Here is a 22,608-nt window from a genome sequence, read left to right on the forward strand (position 1 = left end):
GAAGTAGAGGCTCACAGCTATCCATTGAACTGAGTACAGAGTCCCCAATGAAGGAGTTAGAGAAAGGACAGAAGGAGCCAAAGGGTTTGCAGCCCCTTAGGACGAACAACAATATGAACTAACTAGTACCCTCAGAGCTCCCAGGGACTAAACCACCAACCAAAGAGTACACATGGTGGGACTGAATGTTCCAGCAGCATGTGTATAGTAGAGGATGGCCAAGTCGGACATCAATGGGAAGAGAGGACCTTGGCCCTGTGAAGGTTCTGTGCCCCAGTGTAGGGGAATGCCAGGACCAGTAAGTGGGAGTGGGTAGGATGGTAAGCAGGGGGAGAGGGGAGGGAACAGGGGTTTGTTTTTGTGGTTGTTTTTTGTTTTGGGATTTTTTTTTTTTGAGGGGAAACTGGGAAAGGAGAAATCATATGACATGTAAATAAAGAAAATATCTAATAAAAAATACAAAAAGAAAAAAAAAGAGAAGAAATCTGCTTGCCAAGTGCTGGGACTAAAGGTGTGTGCCACCACTGCCCGGCTGATATATAACATTTTTAAGGATAAACACAAAAGATGAAACTATAATTTGGGTGTAAATGTCCTTGAAGGGCCCATGTGTTGAAGCTTACTTCTTTGGTGGCACTACTGGGACATTTCTCAAAGAGAAATGAGGTCTACCATGAGGCTTTTAGGCCTTTTGGAGACATCTCCTTGAAAAGGATTATGAAACTCTGGTCTTCCCATCTGTCTCCTGGCTCTTGATATAAACAATTTATGCTACTATGTGCTCCCTCCATGATGCGTAACCTTTACTAGAAATTCGAAGCAAGTGGAATGGAGTTTCCCCATTTCCAATTATAGGCTTTAGAATCATGACCAAAAGAAACATTTATATGAGTTACTTGTCTCAGGTATTCTAATAAAACAACAATAACCAGACTAATACCATTGTTTACTTTTATTCTCTTTCTTCCTCATTTTCAGAAAACTGAAGTGGCATGGGCGTCTCAGATGTTAATGTACAAGATGATAAAACCATGTGGGAGTCTAAAGGTAAGGAGGTGTCTAGGACCTTGAAACCAGAGACTTGCTCTGTCCCCTGCAGTGTACAAAAGAACAAAGTTATGCAGGAAAGGAAGATTTTAAGGAGTGTTAGTTTGGCCTAATTACCCATGTCATAGTGGGCAAGAGATACAAGAAAAAAATATTATTCTGAAATTCCCTTTTAGCTATTGAATCTAACTTTAGTACAACATTACTCAAGGTCTGGCTATTAGGGCTCTAGTGTTAGAAGTACGACAGAAAAGAGATATAACTGTTAAGACAGAGGTGTGAACAAGTGCTCTGGATGGATGGAGAAAAAAAGACATCAAGCCCTGAAAGGGCTGCTGAGTATCTATCCTAATGCTAGCAGCAACTGATGCTAAGTCATTTTATTTTCACATCCTCCTCTCCTACTAAGCTACACACACACACACACACACACACACACACACACACACACACACACCACCACCACCATCACCATACACACACACACACAGACACACATATATCACATACACACCACACACATACACAGATACATATACAATATGCACACAGAGACACACACATACACACATATGCATACATACACATATACCACATGAGATAAACACACATACAGACACACAAACTATATACACATACCACACTGTGCACACACATACATATATATACCACACACAGAGATACATTCACATATACACACACAGAAACATACACACACATATACATACATACATACATACTACATACCACACATACATATACCACATATAAACACATACACACACCATACACATATACACACATATGTACACATATACACACCACAACACATACACATATACAGAGATATACACTTATGCACACACACACATACCACATATACACACATACACATACCATATACCATACATATATATACACACATATGCACCCATACCACACACATACAGACAGACACACATACATACACACATACATATGCATACAAACACAAGTATTCACATACACCACACACATATAGATAAGCATACACACAGACACATATATACATATAAACACATACAAACATGCACATACCATACCACACACACACAAACAAACATATATTATACATGCATGCATACCACATACCACACACACAGACATACACCACACACACACACACATACTACACACCACACACACATATACACACACACACACATCCACATATACTCCACCACACACATACACACACATATACCACACATCAGAGGGAGAGGGAGAGGCAGAGGCAGAGGAAGGAGGGGTGAGAGAGAGGAGAATGAACTTGTTGGAGGGGGAAGAAGAAAACACTAGCATTTCCCACTGCATAATTCAGTCAGACATGCAGGAACAGGCCAATTAGCACAATTATAATACTCCCAGAATAAAAGCAATTAAGCACTGAAGGTTGCCTGAACTAAATACTGAATAGAAAAAAATCAGGAAAACTGACTGGATACAAGAGCATCCATGGTGAGATACAAGCGTACTTGCAGGAAATGAAATTTAGGGACAGAATGAATGCTCCCTACCTGAGCTGCAGAGCTAGAGCTGGAGGCATAATCTTTGCTCGGATCCTGCCAATGAGGGTCGGGAAGACTCCTACCAGCTCCACCACGGTGACATGTCGAAGATCCAGGCCACACTGTGCTTGCTGAAAGAACGACCAAGAGGGGAGGTGTGAGTGGAACTGAGGAACTGCAGAGGCACCCCAGCAATGGGCTTCTTGTGGGTGCTTCTTTGCCTACTCCAAATTGTTCTGAAAACAGTTGAGAAACTAAGGCTAAGCAAGTGCCTAGAATATAACTATCTTCCTAGAGGAATTATACAAATAGCCTTGCAATGGGAGAGAATGCTGAATGGGAGTCCTGCAGTGACTTAATGCTTGGGGAAGGGATCTGAGAGAGGACTGGGAAGAGAGGGGGCACTGATACTGGGATGTAAAGTGAATACATAAATACATTTAAAGAAAAGAATCTAGATCCAAATTACCATAGGCAATCAGATAATCAGCAATTTAGCAAGGGCCTGAGAGAGCAGGGATGGTCTAAGGCTGAGGGCTACAAAAACTTCTCAAAAAGAGGCAGATAATAGTCATGTTCAGAGTGACTCAATGGCTTTTAACTTAATAATTCAATCACTATCACAGTATCACACTGACTCAATGGCTTTTAACATAATGATTCAATTCCATCACTACAATCTAAAAGCAGCCATAACCAAATGTACAGATGAATAAATGTTATTGTGGCTATTAAAATTTAACTTGCAAAACACAGCAACAATAGGCCAATTTTGGTACATGAGCCAAGGTTTGCCTGTGTAGAAGACAGGCAAGTTTCTTGGCTTATTCTTTTTGTAGAGATAAGAAGAGCTCAAGAAATGTGAGGCCATGCCATGCTGCTATGCCAAGGCCCATAAAACCAGGTACATATATACATTTGCATTTTATGAAGAACAAAGAGGTTGTGCTGCATAGTTTCATGTCACCTTCACATAAGCTAAAGTCATCTGAGAGGAGGGAACCTCAGTTGAGAAAATGCTTCCATGAGATCCAGCTGTAGGGGGAGGGGCCAGCCTAATCCTCGGTTCTATAAGAAAGAAGGCTGAGCAAACCATGAGAAGCACGTTAGTAAGCAGCATCCTCCATGGCGTCTACATCAGCTCCTGTCTCCAGGTTCCAGCCCTGCTTGAGTTTCTGTCCTGACTTCCTTCAGTGACGGACTTTGATCTGGAAGTGTAAGCCAAATAAACACTTTCCTTGCCAAATGGGTTTGGTCATGGTGTTTCGTCACATCAGTGGTGGCCCTAAGACTAGGTTTACAAGTCTTAGTTAATAAGATTGATAATAAGATTGTGCAGGTAGGGTGATGGGGATTTAGTAAACAGATTTAGTAAATTTGGTTCTTATCAAGGTAACCCATACATGCCATATGATTCTTCCCAGTTCATGGGAAACCTGTTCAGATGACAAAGAAGACTGAAAGATTCATTATTCATTGTATTTATGCTGATGTGTGTAGTAAATTGCTGCCTTTGATTAAACCAAGAATCTTCTAACAGGAATAAAGGAGAGATCCTACAAAAGAAGCAAGAATAGCACACTCTGCTTCTTCAGTATTCAGCAACATTGACTGCTCATTGCTAAGCAACTTCAAGACTAAATCAGGCAACTTCTAGTTTTATGCTTACAGTTTCTACCTTTCCTTGATGTGTTGTCTCCTTCAGTAGCAACAAAATTTCACCTCAATTAGAATTTGGGATATTCCCAGGGAGGGACATGGTGCTTAGAGGCCCTTGGATTCCTTTCATCTCCTTGGCCAGTCTATTGGCAAGATACCTGATGGATCACCTCCAGCCTGTGAATGTGTTGGACAGGATCAGCAAAGACAATTGTTCTTTGGCTGGGCCTGGACAACATGTCAATTAAGCTTATTTGCAAAGTTAGAGAAACCTCACTGGTTGGAGAATGATTGGGTTAGCTGTGGGGAGTCAATGATAATAAGATTGTGCACCAGCACCAGAAATGAAAGACTGCCTCTAAAGTGCTGCTCCCTTAAACTCCCCTAAATGGATTAGGCATTGAGTCTGGCCTTTGCTTTTAGTGAAGTGCTTGGCTTCTTTCTGCCATTGGTCTCCCTCACACCTTGGCTCTGCCTCCAGGTCTCACCTGTAGCATTCCCAGCTGCAGTCTGTAGAGGAGGTTTCGAGCTGTGGGTGTGGACACAATGAGGAGCCGCCTTTTCTCATAAAACTGATCCAGAAGTGCAGCTGCTGTTCTGACGCCAACATTGACATTCATCGCTGTAATCAGAAATGGTCACATGAGTTCCAAAGCTCTCTCTCCATTCTGGCTTCATCTAGCCAGTCCCATACCAAACCAAGTATACTCTGAGATGAGACTTCAAAGGTAAGTAGTTGATTTGAAAAGTGAATTCGTGAAGCACCAGTAATGGGCAAACAATGCACACTAGTTTTCTCTTGCTGTTTTAACAAATTGTATTAAACTTAGTGGCTTCACCTAACATAAATTCATTGTTCTTTCAATATGGCCATGGAGAACATGAGTTAAGGTGGTTTAATGATATATAAACTTATGATAAATGACAAAGAGCCCCACATGATTGGCTCAGGACACACAAAATCAGTCTGGCCCTAAGAAGAAATAATAGAAAATAAGTGAGAACAAGCTATGTATGTTTTGAAGTTGTTGCTAATATTTCAAACTTTAGGCTTTCTTTAAAATTATTGTTCATTTATTCTTTCATTTGGTCAACTACTACAAGTGGCTGTTAGGTGCCAACTTCTGGGCCATTGCTTTGGATGAGTGACAGTTCTTTTCTCCAAAGTTGCCTTTGGGGTTCATAGTCTAGGACAGCCTTGGTCAATATAAATAGAATTTAAATGACTATGTAATTTGTTTTTTCTTATAGCTTCATTATAACTATACAAACAAGTATGTCAACCCAATATATCCAAATATTTCAACATGAAATCAATACAAAAAAGTAGGAGTGCTTTATAGTCATTCTTTTTATTGTGCTAAGACTTTGAAATTGGTGTATATTTTACGCTAACAATACACCTGAATTTGGATTCCATTTCAAGTGCTTCATACCTATATATGGCTAGTAGCTACCATATGGACATATAGATATGAGATTTATTTGACAAGATACTCCAGGCCTCAGTGTCACAAAAATGGACATTAAGTACTTCGCTGAGGACTGTGAGACGTTATGTGACCTTTCTACTTTAATGTATGAAATTGAAGAGCTTCATCCACCTGCTCTGAATGGTAGAGTTAAACTAGGGGAAAGGAAGAGATACCTGAGATTGAGAAAAAAAGGAAGCATATAAATAAAAAAATATGGTCTAGGGTGTCCTAGGTAGTCTAGATTTTACACTTTCAGCTATACCTAGCCCAATTGGAACTCATCTGTAAGAACTTCCGGCATATGTTCAAAGCTTATCCTGTACAAGGCACAGCTCTATTCCAGCATTCAGTAGATGACCAGTTAGGAGAGGTATGGTTTCCTCATTTTACAAAGGAGGAAGGATTCAAACAGCCCAAGATATGTGTGACATTCAAGTCAATGATGCAAGACAGGACTTGTATTGTCTAAACACAGAAGTTTAAAACTACAAGTTGAAAACTAGATTCTCCACCTGTGAAATAGAGGGATAAAGGTAAGAAATCAGTCTGTTGGCTTATAAATACCACTATAGGCTAGCCCTGAGTTTCCTCCTGATTGTTTCCTCATAGCTAGCCTCCTGATTGTTTCCTCAAAGACATGAAAGGGTGATCAGAGAACAAGCAAGGTAGCAGGTGAGTTGAGCTGCAGCAGGGACTTAGCACCTTTGTTCACCCACTCAGGTGAGCAGAGATGATGCTGTACTTTATGACATAGAGGATCTAAAGCTGCTTTTGACCTGCCCTAGAATCAGGGGATTTCAGATTCTGCTGCTAGCTGCAGAAAGAAGTGCACACATACCTGCACAGCTGGGCTCTGTGCCGGACCAAGCCAGATTGGATTGGCATACTCGGGCAGGACTACCCTGAAGCTCATAGCCGCCTATACAGGAGAACTCGCAGGTGGCTCCATAATTGTCGCCATCGCTGGAACACTTCATGTAACCATTCTCTGGGGCATTGAGCTTGCCACAACGTCTGACTGTAGGAGATACAAACCCAGAGTAACCTTAGCCCTTAGCATAAAATAACCAGAGAAGGTGAGGTCCCTAGCTTTGTTATGAAGTTGCACATCAACTAGTGAAATGAGTTCCAGGCTATTTTCTAATGCCCCATAATGGTCACCACTCATACCAATGAGACCTTTGGGATAGCAGCATTAGACCCCTCATGATATAGATGAGGAGACTGGGCTCTGACTAGTAAATGATACTGACAAGCTGCCTAAACTATGAAACACAAAGTTTTTTAAAAATATTTTTCTTGGGTAGACCAAAGGTTTGAAAGACAAAGAACATGACCTTTTAGTGACCTAAAGGAGGGGACTTCTTACCATTCCGATCAATTGCCAGTAATTGAGCTATTAACTCAGTGATGGAAAAATTATTCATCTTAAATAGGTAGCTATGGGCCCCTGTAAAACCAGTCCTGCTCTCTACATAACCTACTCATATTGAAATTTAGGCGTTGAGTTGGAATGCTCACTCAGTTTCATGAAAACCTAATCCATAGCAGGCAGTAGTCCTACTACCAGGGGCATTCAGAGTACTCTGGCTTGAGAATCTGTCCCATCTTTCTTTGACTTTCCAGTAACTTGATGAGCATCAGGAAGCAGCAGTCTCACCTCTTACTTTAACTCGAAACTTGCAAGTTCCCTTGTTCTCGGCTCTGTCATAGACTGTGTACTCAATCTTGTGGTCTCCTTCTGGAAAATTCGAGCCTGGAGGAAGACCTTTCAGAATAACACTTAAGGAAGAAAGCAGAAATATCCAGGATTATGCTTGTGTACCTAAAAAGCAGGCACTGAATGCTGAGTATGTACAGGACGAAAGGAAAGTTCTGTTAAAGGGCAGCTTCTGGGCCCTTTAACCAGAACAGAGGCTCTGCAAGGAATTGGGTTCCCTGAGCTTCTCTCTGTTACAAGACAACAGTTTGATGCCAGAAGAACAGAAGTCCCCAGCTAAGGGGAGATTCACTTTGTTTGTTTATTTATTCTTTTGTTGCTGAATGACAGAACAGGGGCCAAGGGCCCTTATTTCAAGCTGAGCCTGTATGTTTTACCTGTTGGGCAGATATCTTTGTGAGGAAAGTTATTTTGGAGTACAGTTTAGTTGGCCATTTGGCAATTTTGGCCTGGAGTGTTCTTTGTTTATTTCATCAGCATCAGTGATGACCTTCTGAGCAAATGGTAAGAAAGTCTCTGTGAATCCTTGACTGTCCTAATGTTGTAATAGTAAGCAAACTCTGTTGTTTGCTTATATAAATCTTATACATATCAGACATGGTTTACTATTTCTTATTTAATTTAATCTTCATGGAACTCCTTTTGGGTAGGTAAAAGCCTCCATCTCACAAGTAAGAAAACCCAGACAACAGAAGACTAAGGGACTTGGCCAAGAGTGCATAACAAGCATCTATTGCATCTATAGCATCTATCCTAGCAATTTGACAAAACTCCCAGAAGATATAACATAATCAAATGACAGCATTTGGTTAATTTTTAAGATATATAAAAAAATTCCTCTTCTCATTCCTGTTCCTAGGAATTATGATATTTGATAATAATGGACATATAGAATTATAATTGTCCCCATTAAGGAAAACTATTCACATAGGTGTGACATGAACTCAGAAGTCTCACACTTTGACTTTAACCGCCTTAAGATCTTTAGATAGTGAGTAGTGGTGGCGCACACCTTTAATCCTAGCACTTGGGAGGCAGAGACAGGTGGATTTCTGAGTTCGAGGCCAGCCTGGTCTACAGAGTGAGTTCCAGGACAGCCAGGGCTATACAGAGAAACTCTGTCTCAAAAAAAAAAAGCCAAAAAAAAAAAGTTCTTTAGATAGCAAATATAAATTCAGATAAACCCAGAAAGAGTAATTACTCAAATATGAGTGGTTGCTAATTTCTCTGAGACTCCATTTCATTATGAAAATAACAGGGGCCACCAAGGGAACGGAAAAATAAACACCCATGCCAGAGCTTGCCAGTACACCCTTCCCTTTGGAAGCAGACTACAGAAAAGTAGCTTGGGAAAGATGCTTGGGAGGAGAGTCCCAGGAGATGTGCTAGAAAAGCAAGGAGCCCAAGCATGAGCTGAACACATGCTACCACAGACCACACCTAAGCTGCTGGACAGAGGGTTGGGGGCCACCGTGGTCCTTTTGTTAAATGTCATCATTTGAACCCTTATAACAGGTTCTCTCCAAAATGGCAAAGCTTTTAGACAAATGAGGAGTCATATGGAAACCTGACATTTTATGCCTTGAATTTATTGTGTAAGACTTCAACTGTTGTAGAAATCTAAGAACTGATTATATTTCAGGGTCTGAGTCAGGTTTTGTACGAGACTGTCACAAGCTAAGGATAAATAATGATTAATCCCCAAGTATTATAACTCTGACTTGATTTTCTACATTCTATGTGTATGTGTGTGTGTGTGTGTGTGTGTGTGTGTGTGTGTGTATTATGTTGTATAGGAATGTTCATGTGTATATAGTGAGTTGCTTTATTCTTACAGCTTACCATTTAAACTCAATTCCACAAAGTTTCTCCTAGGGGGGTTATGATCTGTATATGTAGGAAGAGTGAATTTTTATTCATTTATTTATTTTATTTTATTTTTATTTTTATTTTTTGGTTTTTCAAGACAGGGTTTTTCTGTATAGCCCTGGCTGTCCTGGAACTCACTCTGTAGAACAGGCTGGCCTCAAACTCAGAAATCTGCCTGCCTCTGCCTCCCAAGTGCTGGGATTAAAGGCATGTGCCACCACTGCCTGGCAAGTGCAAATATTTTTAATGATCGAACTTTATCTTTGAGAAATTACAGTTGAAAAAAGATCCTAGTCCTGTTATATTAAGTAGATGATATGCTGGGGGGATTATTAGAGTGTGGGAATAAAATGTGAATAAGAGATTTAACTACTTTCACTAGTAAATGATATGCAATTTCTAGTAGTTGTGTACAAAACTCTTTTGTCTTGAGACTCACAGGGTTGACAAGATTCTAAAAACTTTGTCCTTGCCTCATGGCTCAAAATGACATGAGTCAGAAGCTTATTGTCCAGGTATGTGACCTGTGTCAGAAAATCTAAGTGAGCCATGAACTTTAATTGACTCATGGGCATGCTGACATAAAGTCAGGGTCTCCTGGTAAATACTGTTAGGGTACAGGTCCAAATGGAATATTAGAACAACGTGTGACTGACTCTCACTAACAGTGACTACCCATTACTCAGCTGGACATTAAACTCTAAATGCAGTGGAACAGGAAATCATGCTTGGGGTAGGGAAGAAGCCAAAGGACACCTTCACTTGGATGACAAGCATTTGATTTGCTCAAAGGGTTAAAAACAAAAATGAAAAGTTTTGAAACAGGAATAGACAATAAACAAGGAATGGGAAAGGAATGGGAAATCGAACCATAGAGTAACAAGGGGTAACAGTATTTGGCTTAGCATGGGATACACAGAAGCCTCACCAATGTGTTTGAGGGCTTTGGAAGGCCTTTGACATATTATAAGCAACAGGAGAAAGTAGATCCTGGAATTAACCAGCTACCATCTTTCTAATTTGCTTCCTTTCTTTCTTCCTTCCTTCTACCCCTTCTTTTCTCCCTGTCTTCCAACAATACATATTAGCTGAGTGCTATGTGCCAGGTACAGTTCTTGCCTTTAAGAATGAGGTACTGAATGTATTTTAATGAAGACAGACAATAAAAATCATATAAATAAACTCTATATTAGATGGTGACCAGAGGGTACCAGGTCTGGAACATAAATAGTTTGGCATAGATACATCCCACTCTTGGTAGTAAGCATTTCATATTCAGAAAATGTTCTGACTTTTCTAAAAAACAATATAGGTTGGTGATGTAGCTCAGCACCAGTGCCTATCTAAAATGTGTAAGGCTTCAAGGAGGGAGAGTGAGAAAGGGAGGGGTACAGAGAGGGAAGGGGGATACAGAGAGGGAAGGAGGGATGGAGAGGAAGATGGAGAAGGAGACAGAGAGGGAGTGAGAGAGGGAGAAAGGGAGAAAGGAAGAAAGGGAGAAAGGGAGAGGGAGCATTCCAGCTGCTAAGTTTCATGTTTAACTTACTCAGTAAGAATCCCATCTGCTGTATCTCTTCCCTCTGGGGTTTCCCAGGACACCCGGACTGTCAGCTTATTGGGCTCAGCTATACGTTCTTTCACACTTGGGCACTTGATTCTAGGAGGGTCCATATCTTGAAAACATAACCCAATCAAGAAATATGTTAAACTGGTGGCCTACACTCCCAGTCTAAAAAGCCAAGACTTCTAAATACTTGCCCTTTCTGAAGAGACAATTCACTCTGGATATCTCTTCTGTCCTTTCATCCTGCCCTTTCTAGCCTGCTGAGTTTTAAAGACCATTTAAGACTTTCCTGCAAAAAACTGACCTGCCATCCTCTGCCCTTGCTACATGTACACTTCCTAAGTCTGCACACTGAATTGGCAACAACACAGTTACTCAGCTAAAGGCAGGAGGTTTAAATCAGTCCTTAAAGCTGAATTGCTTTAAAGATTTAAAGACACTGTTGTAGAAACCAAGCAAAGGCATCATTGCCTGCTTAGATTCAATTGGATACAACACATCTTTCATGAGTGCCAACTTTGTCCAAGGGTGTCATTCCAAATGCTGGAAGTGAATCTGATGCTAAAAATTTATCAGAGTTTATAGTGTATTGGGGTGCTTATTTCATCACAAATCACATATAACAAGAGACAGAAAACAGCACTGTTCTGGATAAAGCAAACTTGAGCTTCATGGATGTGTAATGGAGCTCACATCTCTCAGTTTACATATGTTCACACTGAGGCTCACGGGGGTTTAAGTGCAGTATTTGAGCTACTCCACCCTTTCCATAACTAGATGGGCTGATAATGAGGGCTGGGAATGAATGTGATGTTAATTCTACATTGGGTTGTTGCCTGTAATCAAAGCTAAAGTGAAATCACAGGAGGAAATTATAAAGTTTACCAGTCAATCCTTGATGCCAAGTAGGTAGGGAATATATTTAAAGACATCATGCAGAAGTCAACTTTGCATTGCCTCACAGATCACCCAATAATTATCTAAATGCTATTACAACCTGGGTGAAAGTTAAAGTCCCCTCTGATACTGAATCAAGTCTCCCAGAGACTAAAGGCGTCAAGTAAATTTCTTCACATACTTTCCCCAGTATCTTATCTAAGGATTTCTCATTTTATGTAGTGTAAAAAAAAACCTTATGAATATTAAATATTTTCTCAAACAGTTGTACCTTTAGTTATCTAAATTTGCTTTCACCTGATGTCATGCTTCAATGGACTATGAATCTGCAGCCTTATTACATTGATCTGAAGTTGAATAACTATCATATTTCATTGAATTTAAATCATGATCAAGTATAAGAATCATCCTAGATCTAACAACATTAAAATGTGAAAGCTATGCCTTAAAAATTATTAAAATAATTATGTATATGCTGAAATCTATCTGAAGGATCCATTTGTAGTTACTAGGTTCTTTATAATAATCCCTTTTCTTACTATGCTAGGTAATACAAGACATGCTTTCATAATTCAGGTGAGTGTTCCAAAGTCTTGGTGGAACCAGCAAAAACAAGTGTTGAATGTCTGCTTCCCATTGGTCAGAGATAGCTGACAATTGCTTTCTAGAAAATATGTTTATGTAAAAGGTAAAACAGAGACAGAGGGGCTGAGGACAGGTTACTGATTTCAATGTAATGTTTCATTATAGTGTGTTAGCATATATAAAAGTGAAGAGAGATTCTTGTTCTCTGCAGCAGGTGAAGTAAATGTGACTGATACACTGTCTGTGTTCCTTGTGTCAACAAGGTGAAATGACAGTGCAAACAAACACACTCCGAAGTACGTTATCTGGGGGAAGAATCTCAGAGGTTCCCAAAGACAGCTTGTGTCTGTCTAACAGTGACCACTCAAAAGGGGCCTAGTTTTTCGAAAAGAGAGCTTCTCCAAACACAAAATGAATAAAAGGTACACCAGACAGGAAAATTTTTTTTTCTGAACCCTATGTGCCCAATCCATGCATCCAAAGTGCTCCTTTTGCATCCATTCATTGAATTTTCACACCTAATGTTAAATCCTAACTACTAAATACTATTATTAACATTCCCATTTATACACTGGAAAGCATGTCTTCTCTTTTGGAATTTCTTTGAGGTCTGGTGTTTAAAAACACTATTCCACATCTTAAATGAATTTTAAGAGCTCAAATACTCCTTCAGTGTGTGTGTGTGCGTGTGTGTGTGTGTGTGTGTGTGTGTGTGTGTGTGTGTGCGCGCGCGCACGCACGTTGTTGTTATTGTTGATGATGATGATGATGATGATGACCTGGTGTTTACATCCAACCTTTATGTGCATATTCTTTTGAAATTGTTTACCACGGCTTCACGATAATCCCTTAAAGAGCATCAAAAAGACTGGCTTCTAAAACCTCCTTAAACAACTGCCTTCTTTCTCAATTGATAAGACCAGCCCATGGATTAGTTGATGCTCCAGAGAGCTAACCTGTTTATTCCCCAGTTACCCGTGGCCACAATAGCTTCTTTTTAGTTAGGATAGATTTCCATGCATGAAATGCAGAAAGTTACTATAGAAACGTAATTACTATTCCCCTTGAAATCCAGATGCCTGCAGAGTCAGTTATTGTGTGGAAATCCTGAAGCTACTGTGAAACTCATACCCTCTGTTCTATATCCCATTCATTGGAGATTTTTGACAAATGATGTCCCTTCTCTGTATTCGCCTTTCCTTTCTGAGTTAGAAAGTACAATAATCAAAAGTATTGTACTGTATCAACTTTGGCAGTAGAGCTATTTACCCAGAAATCTTTAACAGAGTTTAACCAGACAGGCGCTTGCAATAAGGAAGAGCTTCACAGGAACTATGTCTTGGTCAACAATTAAGAATAAACTCAAAGATCCTCTGTCAGCCTCAGACTTAGATTATTGTTACAGAATCTGGCACCTTTAGATTTCACAAGTTTGGAAGCAATTGTCATGTAAAGCAATTCAAATGGTGTTAGTTCATGGTGGGAGGTAAGTAAACAGAGGGTTGGGAGAGAAGAGAGAAAGATTGAGATTTAGTCAGACTCTAATCAACTTAGCTTTCCTGAGTCAAAGTGCTTTAGATGTTAGGGGAGCCTATCCTGCATTCCCTGGCCCCTTTATCATTATCACCTGAGCTATTATTATGGTTAGCAGAGGGCAGCCACCCCCACAGAATGCTACCCATCTTTCTACCTCACAGTGTCTCTTTGATCAGTAAGTTAGCTGTTGGAAACCACTTAGTTCTAGTCTGTTGCACAGCAACAGATGAATGGGACAAACAGAAGAGTTTGAGGGTTGAAGGGAGGAAAAGGAGAGGAAAATAATGCAATTGCATTTCAAATAGAAGTATATTTTTAAAAAGAACTTGAGAGTAATGACAGAGGCCAGAGCCATCGATCTCCTGGGGCCACATGAAGCGCCTGACTGCCATAGACAGAACAAAACTTCTCTTTGAAAACTTGCCCAATTGTTTTCCTTTCTCCAGCCAGAGGACAATCCTTGTGGAAGGCTCTGGGAAATGGCTCCATTTCTTTGGCACTACAGGACCTCAAGGAACTTTCCAGAAACAACAAAAGAAACAAGAAGGGAAAGCAATGAGCAAGCACCACAACTAAAGATGCCCAACCACAAAGTCTTTTATATTAGAGTCAGCCCCTAAAAGTTTGACTGTTCAGTTATAGTGGTAAATCATGAAAGGCAGAAATGTGATCAGTATTTCCATCAACCAAATCATTTTAAAACTGAAATTAGATTCCTGATGGAGTGTGTATTTGCAAGCCTGGAGAAAATTTATATAAGATCATCTGTAACAATGCATGGGTGCATTTATTCTTAGCTGTGCTAGTATTTGTAGCAATGAGAAATGAATCATAGCCCAACAAAAATCTCCATGGGTCACTGGTTAAACCAAGACATCAGACAGCAAAATGTCTGCCATAAATTTCCATATCTTCTTTTTCAAAGATTTTTTTTTATTCCTGGATTTAACTTGTGTTGCTGGATCCCTGACTACATTACTCTGTAGGAAATATTTTGAGGAATTTCAGATGGTTCGTACATTCTCCTTTGTTAAAGAAAATAGGTACTCTCTTCATGCCAAAAGGCATTTGCTAATTTCTCTTTATCTATGCTTTTAAAAGTGTCTATAAATTTTTTCTTCCTGTTTTGGAGTAGGAAAATGTTTTGGTTCATAGCAGAAAGGTGTGTCTACTTAAAATGTAGTCTTTAAATTAAGGCTTGTGTTCATTCTTATTGTCTATTCTATAGAACCAAATTAATGAAATTAGACAGAAATTATAAAGCCTTACACACAGTGCTAGCTCCAATCAGTGTTGGCAAGGTCTTCTTAACTTCTTCACCCCACTGCAGCTCACACTATGCCTTCCTTCTACCCATACGATCCTACTTACTTCTTCAATAGCTGAATTGGACTTTAGTCTGAGTAAGAGGAATTAATTTGACTTGTGGCACTTACAAATTAGCCAGACCTCAGAACTGAACATCTCAGAGTCAAAGAAAGCCCAGTCTCCTTATTTCTTCCCAGTTTGGAAGAGAACCAGGTTAACTTTCTCAGCACTCAGCACAGTTCTGGCCAAAATGTGCTGTTTAAGGTTGTGTGGAAACCTGGGAACAACTCAAGCACCATGTGTCAGCTCCTAAAATAGGCAAGCCTCTAAGTTATGCTCAAGGAAGCCTTGTTCCTGCCAACACACAAGCAAACTTATTAATAAAGCCAAAGGAGTAAATGATAGCTTTGGAGTAAAATTCACTGGGGACAAACTGATTGTCACCAAAATCACATTACCAGCATACTTTGTCTGTTCTTGTCATTTAGCGTGGAGCTCTAAGCTCTTAGGTACCCACACCACCTTTTCATTCCCACCTTGTTGCTTCCCCAGTTTCCATTCCTCCCATATACTTGAACCTTGCCTCAGCAAATGGGAAGATAAATTGCCTGAAATTGGGGTTCATTTCTTACTTTCTTCCCTCTCCCTCTGGGCAAGTTCCAGGGCCATCTGGTCTGGCTTTAGACATGCTTGTTGCTTTTTGAGAACAATCAGCATTTTATTTCCATTGTTGTGCACAATCTGGAAATCTGAACAGTATGTCCCTAGAGTACCCTGCCAAAGCTTGCTTAGCAGAAAGAGCTTTGGGCTTCTCCTCTCCAGCACCAGAATCTCTGCTCTGTCCAATGCAAGGGAACCAGGATTTGATTGGTTTCTTTTGGTTTGTTTTCAAGAGCTAGTTTGCACACAGCAAAGGACAAGGAGATAGCAAAGGTAGCGTCTGTGAGGTGCCCTTCTCTGCTGAACACATGGACTTAGTTATGGGCCTGTCTAGATCTCATGCCTTCAGAAAACTCTATCTATCCTCATTGAGCAGGGGTTCTCAGAACAGCTACAATAGGATTTAGGAGACACTGTGTAATCAGACAAAGGTGATTCTGCCATTGTGTTGGCACTCAGCTTTGCCATATTATCCCCTTTAGGGTCAGGACTACATATTAAGACAATATTGTGTATATTCCTTTGTCAGCTTGGTGCCATACTGGTCTCACTGACATGAGAAAGAGGGCAGAAAGGCAGTAGAAGCCACTGTACTTCTATAGGGACCATGTATTCCCTGAGCTCTTCCTTCTCATCCATCATGATGTTAAATCACTAGGGTGTGAAGAGCTGTGGCCAACTCTACCATTATATTGTTGTTCTTCTAGCCTCCCCCTGCTTACCAACCCACTCCCCCTTCCTGGCCTTGGCATTCCCCTACACTGGGGCATAGAACCTTCACAGGACCAAGGGCCTCTCAATAGTAGGTTCTGCCTGTAAAGAGTTGTCAATAATAACACTGCAGTGGTCAATCTTGGCTGCCAAATCCATTAATTTGACTAGGGAATTGATGAGACACTCCACTTCTTATGCCTATGTGGGTATTTCCAATGGTGATTAACTATGGGAAAGAGACACCCATCCTATACTCTGGAGCCTAGATGGAATAAAATGTGGAAAAGGAGAAATCAAACAAACGTTAGCATCTCATCTTCCTCTTTCTCTTCTTCACTCCCCTCTCTCTGAGACTCTCTTCTAGATGACCCCTCTCCTGGACACCATGAGGTGATCTGATCTGCCTTTCCCAGCATGATGAATTGAAGGAAACCATGAGCCAAAATAGATTTTCCTGGGAGTCAAGATTTTATCACAGTAATGAAAAATTGATACAGAATACACTTGTGGTTTTACTCTTTCATTTTTTCCTGTACTTTGAGTTTTTAATTTATTTTTTATTTGTGTGTGTATATTAAGTATATATATGCCATGTGTATGTGGTTGCCATCAGAGGACAGAAAAGGACATCAGATCACCCTGGAGCAGAGTTACAGGCAGTTAAGCCTACCAACTTGGGTGCTGGGAACTAAATTCAAGTCTACTACATGAATAGTACATGCACATACACACTCAATTGCTGAAGCATCTCTCTTGCTTTTTCTATGCTTTTGTAACCAGGTCCCTCTGGTATATTTCCTTATGCTTGAAAAGCTTAAAATGATTTTTGTACTGATCATTGCCCAATAAAAAATAAATAAATAAATAATTTGGGTACATTGTTTTCAAATGGGTTAAGCTATGGTATATAGGCTATAACTGTTAAAGCAGGGGTATTGATTACATCTTCAACTGATTTCTTGTCATAACATCAGAGTCATAACAACATGTTACCAATAAAGATAATGGACAGTGCTGCCATCATGGAAAACCTCTCAAGTCCCAGCTAGGGATGCTGTCTCATATTGGTCCCCAGAGGACATCATCATATTCAACTTTTTTTCTTTCTTTTATTTTTTGATTAGATAGATTTTTATTTATATTTCAAATGATATCCCCTTTCTAAGTTTCCCGTCCCAAAAGAAAAACCCTATTACCTCCCCCTCCCCCTGCTCACCAACCCACTCCCCCTTCTTGGCCCTGGCATTCACCTATACTGGGGCATAGAACCTTCATAGGGCCAAGGGCCTCTCCTCCCATTGATGACCAACTTGGCAATTCTCTGCTATACATATGCTGCTGGAGCCATGAGTCCTACCATGTATATTCTTTGGTTGGTGGTTTAGTCCCTGGGAGCTCTGAGGGTACTAGTTAGTTCATATTGTTGTTCGTCCTAAGGGGCTGCAAACCCTTCAGCTCCATTGGTCCTTTCTCTAGCTCCTTCATTGAGGACCCTGTACTCAGTCCAATGGATGGCTGTGAGCCTCTACTTCTGTATTAGTCGGGTACTGTCAGAGCCTCTCAGGAGACAGCTATATCAGGTTCCTGTCAACTCTAGATCTTGAAGTAACTACCCCTGCCTCCCAGAACACTGAGCAATCAAGGAATCCCTATGTTAAAACATATTAGGTGACCGAACTAAGCTGTTTTCTGCAGAATGGGCATATACAGGCAGGACAGGACCCAGGTTCCTACAGCCAGCCGCTTTTGGCATCTAGGACCAAATCAATCCCTTGATTTAGCAACTTCCACACAGAGAGCCTGGGGACATAATCTTAGGCATGGTTCTGTGCAATTTCCAGAAAGTCAAGTGAGGTCTCAGCTTTCCTCCACAGAAAAGGGAGATGGAGAGGAGATAGGGAAAGGAGTTAGGGGTGAATATGTTGAAAATACATTGTATGAAATTTTCAAAGACTAAATAAAAATTCTATTTTAAAACAATGTGGGGTTGGGTTTTAATGTTCCTTAAGAGCAGGGCCTGACAACTCTCACAGTTTAAGAGTAAATGATCCTCTGGTACAGTGGTGCTCAGGCACTTGCACAAGAACTTCATAACCATATCAGTACTTCAGAGATTCAGGCTCCAGTGTCAGTCAGTGCAGAATACACTGCCCTACGGCTAAGTGCCTCAATATCTAAAGAGAATCCAAAGGGACAATTCGGTTTTAGGTCTGCAGGATCTCATTGTTCTACCTTCTAAGCGTCTTCCTCCTGGCACTGATGCTTTTCATCTGAGGACAGTGGTTTTGAGTATGAAGATACTAACTCCTAAAGCAGGCTTTCCATCTTCAGCTCACTCCAGAATTACCTCCACTGACTTTTATAGAAGTAGATTTTTGGGCTCAACTCTGGAGTTTCTAAGCTTGCCAGTCTCAGATCAGGCAGGAAATTTGCAATTTTGCTAATGCTGCTTCCAGACAGTGATCCTGGATCTCCAGCAGGAAAATCATCTGAGATGCATTTAGAGTTCTGTTGGCTTCCTCCAGATGCCTCTTTTTCAAGCTAGTTGAATCAGAATCTCTAAGGTAGGCTACTGAAAGGTACCCAGGTGGCAATTACACGTAGCTATGGTGAAGATACACTGTCCCTAGGCAAGTGGTCATCAACAGAGGGGCTAATTTTCTTCCCCAGGGCCACTGAAAAATGTCTAAAGACATTTCTAATAGTTACAACTAGACTGGGGACAGATGAGAGGATAGTGCCACTAAATACTCAGTGGGTAAAATGCAAGAACACTGTTAAACATTGCAAAGGGTAAAGGACCACAACAAAAATTATCCCCAAATGTCTGTTGTCTCAATGTTCAGAAACCTTCTCTTACAGGATCAATCCCAGGCCTCAATCCCAAAACCTTCTAAGTTCAAGTCTGTATTTTTCTCAAGGTTCCCAGAGAATTTGAGAAAATTTGAGAAGCAGTGCCTGAGGTTGGTAGCCCTCTATTTGAAGACCTTAAAATTCCCAGAGGGCCTATGGAAATGCAAAGTGATGGACACCTCTTCCAGGATTTTAAATTCAGGAAGCAGAGGGGGATATGTGAATTCACATGGAAGCTGGTTGCATCAAAGTCAGCTAAAATAGAAACTGAGGTCTAGGGCTGTTGGATTTAGGGCCTGAGGGGCTACTGAATGCAATGCTGTCTGTTTAGGTTGAGAACATGGGACACTGTTGTTTCCTTTAATGTGTATTATAATAACAAAGACCCATTGCTTCTCTCTAAAGATGGGGCCCCTGAAGGCTGTGATATTTTCTTACCTACACAGGAGGCTGGTCGGCCACTCCAGGCCTTGTTGTCCATACATATGACTGTCCGCTCCCCTTTCAATGTATATCCTGGTGAACAATAGTACTCACACCGAGAATTAAAGTAGGCACCATCGACACACTTAAACCCTCCATTTGCAGGCATGGTAAGGGTAGGACATCGCTTTTCTGTAAAGGATAGAATCAGACATCCAGTATTTCTTAGGTTTTTGTTTTGTTTTGTTTTGTTTGTTTTGTTTTTTGTCCAACAGTTCAAAAGCCAGACACTCAGAAAACAAGCAGTGAACAGTTTGCTACAATAAAATATGTGGCATTAAAAAATATATAAATATATAGCGTGTGGCATTAATCAATATGACATGTGGCATCTGCCTATGTGCCACCCAGAAGACATGATGCTTCATATCATAATAAGTTGCCTTGGCATTCCAGCTACAACACTGTCCTAGACTGAATTAATTCCCCAGAAGCAAACCCTTAGAGAAGGAAGAAAGTGTTGCCAGGGGGAGACCAGTGAAAAAAGGGAGAAAGAGGAGAATGGTGATCAGAGCACCGGCAAGGGGTGAGGGAGAGCAGAGTCAGCTTCAGCTTGCACCATCAAGAGCACCTTGGAGGGAAGATGGCAGTTCCCACTCAAACTCCACACCCAGAACCACCACCCTTTACCAGTCATTCATTGGACAGAACTGCCTGTGGAAGAGCTTTTCTCTTCTGTGGAAAAAAACAGTTGGGCAGATGGTTCACACTTGTAATTCTAAGATGCAGGAGACTGAGACAGGATTTCTTAGACTACATTAACAAACAGGTAAACAAGAAGTAGGTAGAGAGGCAGCAACAGGAAAGTTTTCTGAAAGAGGTTTTCTCCTTTCTCTGAAGAAAGCTGAAGAGGGAAAGTGTGACACCAGCCTGCAATCTCAGAGACAGAGGCAGGAAGATGGCATGTTCAGAACCAGCATGGGCTACAAACTGAGTTGCTATAAGCCTTTTGACTTGGTGAGACCCTGCTTTAACATAAAGCTTTTGTTTTGCTTTTGTTCTTAAAGCTAGGAATATAACAGATTTGCCAGGCCCTGGGCTCACATCCCAGGTCTAGAGGAAAATGAAAACAAGAAATCCAGCAACAAGGCCCTCAAACGATACCAGGAGCCAGGAACAGGTCACAGGGAAACATGGTGAAACATTGCTAAGTGTGTACTACAAAGATTCAATTATATCATCTACATGACTATAGTCCTGAGCAGCAGTTTGCCCAATCCTATCAATCATGTACTGTGCAAAACTTGAATGTATGTTGAAGACTTGGAAAACATTGGGTGATCAATAAGGCATGGCAACTTTGGATAATAAATGCATCCAAAATAGGCTTCACCAATGCTGTACGATCTACGGTCCTAATACAGGAGAACCTGTCATGAAGGAGAACATGTCATTAATCTGCCTGCCTCTGGAGTTAGCCAGCAAGCAAGGAACTACACAGATGAGCTTTAAGACATTGCCCCTGAAATGCAACATCCGAGGCCCACTCCATTGCACAGACTTAGAATCAGTTCTTCAGTGACTCCCCCTTGAAATCCTAAATCCTACTCTTCAGGACATTTGTTTTTCACGATTTTCTTTTTCTTTAATCTCCTACCCAGGAGCTCCTAGTTTAGAGCTTTCCCTGTACCCGTGTCATGCCTTTCACCTCTACCTAGTTACCTGTACAAGCTCTGGAAGTTTATTTACTACTAAATCACTACCAACTCTTTGGAACCTTGTATTTACTGAATAAATACCACTGGTGTGCTGGAAAATCTATCTATTCTTTCCCCAAACAGTATAGCATACCCTTCTTGGGAAAAGGAGCACACACCCGCTCTGTTATGTTATAGAAATTGACTGGCTTTAAATCACTGCTTGGTGAAAAGCTTCATTTCATAGCAAGACAGCTTTGTCCCTGAAGACTCAGCACAGGTCTAGTCTACTCACGTTTGCAGATGACCTTATCCGACCAGCGCTTGTTTGACTGGCAGATGAGCTGGGAAGAGCCATGAAGCTCGTAGCCCTTCCTGCAGCGAATGTCACATCTCGTCCCCAAGGCTGTTTTGTAGTATCCCCCAGGAGGCGCCCTGCAGTACACATCCCCATACTTCACCTTGATGGGAGAGCACCATGGAGTGTCTACAGGCGGAAACAAACAAAGGGAGAAATAAGAAGCGACAGGTTGAAATACTGCAGCCCTTCAACTCTGCCATCCCCGATTGGCTCCATTCCAGATTCTGAACCTCCAATGCTGTCCTGTGTATTAGGTACCTCTAGATAAGAAGGTTATGGCAGGCTGGAGAGATGGCTCAGCCGTTAAAGGCTAGGCTCACAACCAAAAATATAAGAAGGTTATGGCTGTGAGACTGAGTACCAGACATAATTAAATATAAATCTAAATTTCTTTAAATAGTTGTTTGATGAGGGCAAGCTACCTCAACTCTCTGAGTCGATACTTATGCCAATAACAGGCAAATATCATAAGGGATAAGACTATATATATATATATATATATATATATATATATATATATATATCACAATGCTAGCACAATGCTGAGAACAAAGTAAATGTTTGCTCTTTCTAGTATTTCCCTTAATATGATATCCTGATGTATTGAGACCAATTGATGCCATAGTGAATTTTCACCCTAGCCATCTACACTAACAGAGTCAATTAACTGTGGTTTCCCTCCCAGGTATATGC

The 22,608-nt window shown here is 40.8% G+C and overlaps 1 protein-coding gene across 2 annotated transcripts in view; it reads right to left on the bottom strand.

Moving 5' to 3' along the window:
• The window catches only part of Srpx (sushi repeat containing protein X-linked), a 75,760-nt gene that overhangs the window by 4,156 nt on the left and 48,996 nt on the right, over window positions 1-22,608 (bottom strand). For both annotated transcript variants that reach the window (XM_031340891.1, XM_031340829.1), the window contains 7 exons: window positions 21,850-22,041; window positions 19,873-20,049; window positions 10,864-10,990; window positions 7,389-7,510; window positions 6,567-6,746; window positions 4,742-4,875; window positions 2,604-2,725 (listed from right to left, as the gene is read on the bottom strand). In XM_031340891.1, coding sequence (XP_031196751.1) covers window positions 2,604-2,725; window positions 4,742-4,875; window positions 6,567-6,746; window positions 7,389-7,510; window positions 10,864-10,990; window positions 19,873-20,049; window positions 21,850-22,041 — 1,054 coding nt within the window. The remainder of the gene's footprint in view (window positions 1-2,603; window positions 2,726-4,741; window positions 4,876-6,566; window positions 6,747-7,388; window positions 7,511-10,863; window positions 10,991-19,872; window positions 20,050-21,849; window positions 22,042-22,608) is intronic.

The sequence above is a fragment of the Mastomys coucha genome, chromosome X, assembly GCF_008632895.1.
Source record: "Mastomys coucha isolate ucsf_1 chromosome X, UCSF_Mcou_1, whole genome shotgun sequence".
Classification (NCBI taxonomy): Eukaryota; Metazoa; Chordata; class Mammalia; order Rodentia; family Muridae; genus Mastomys; species Mastomys coucha.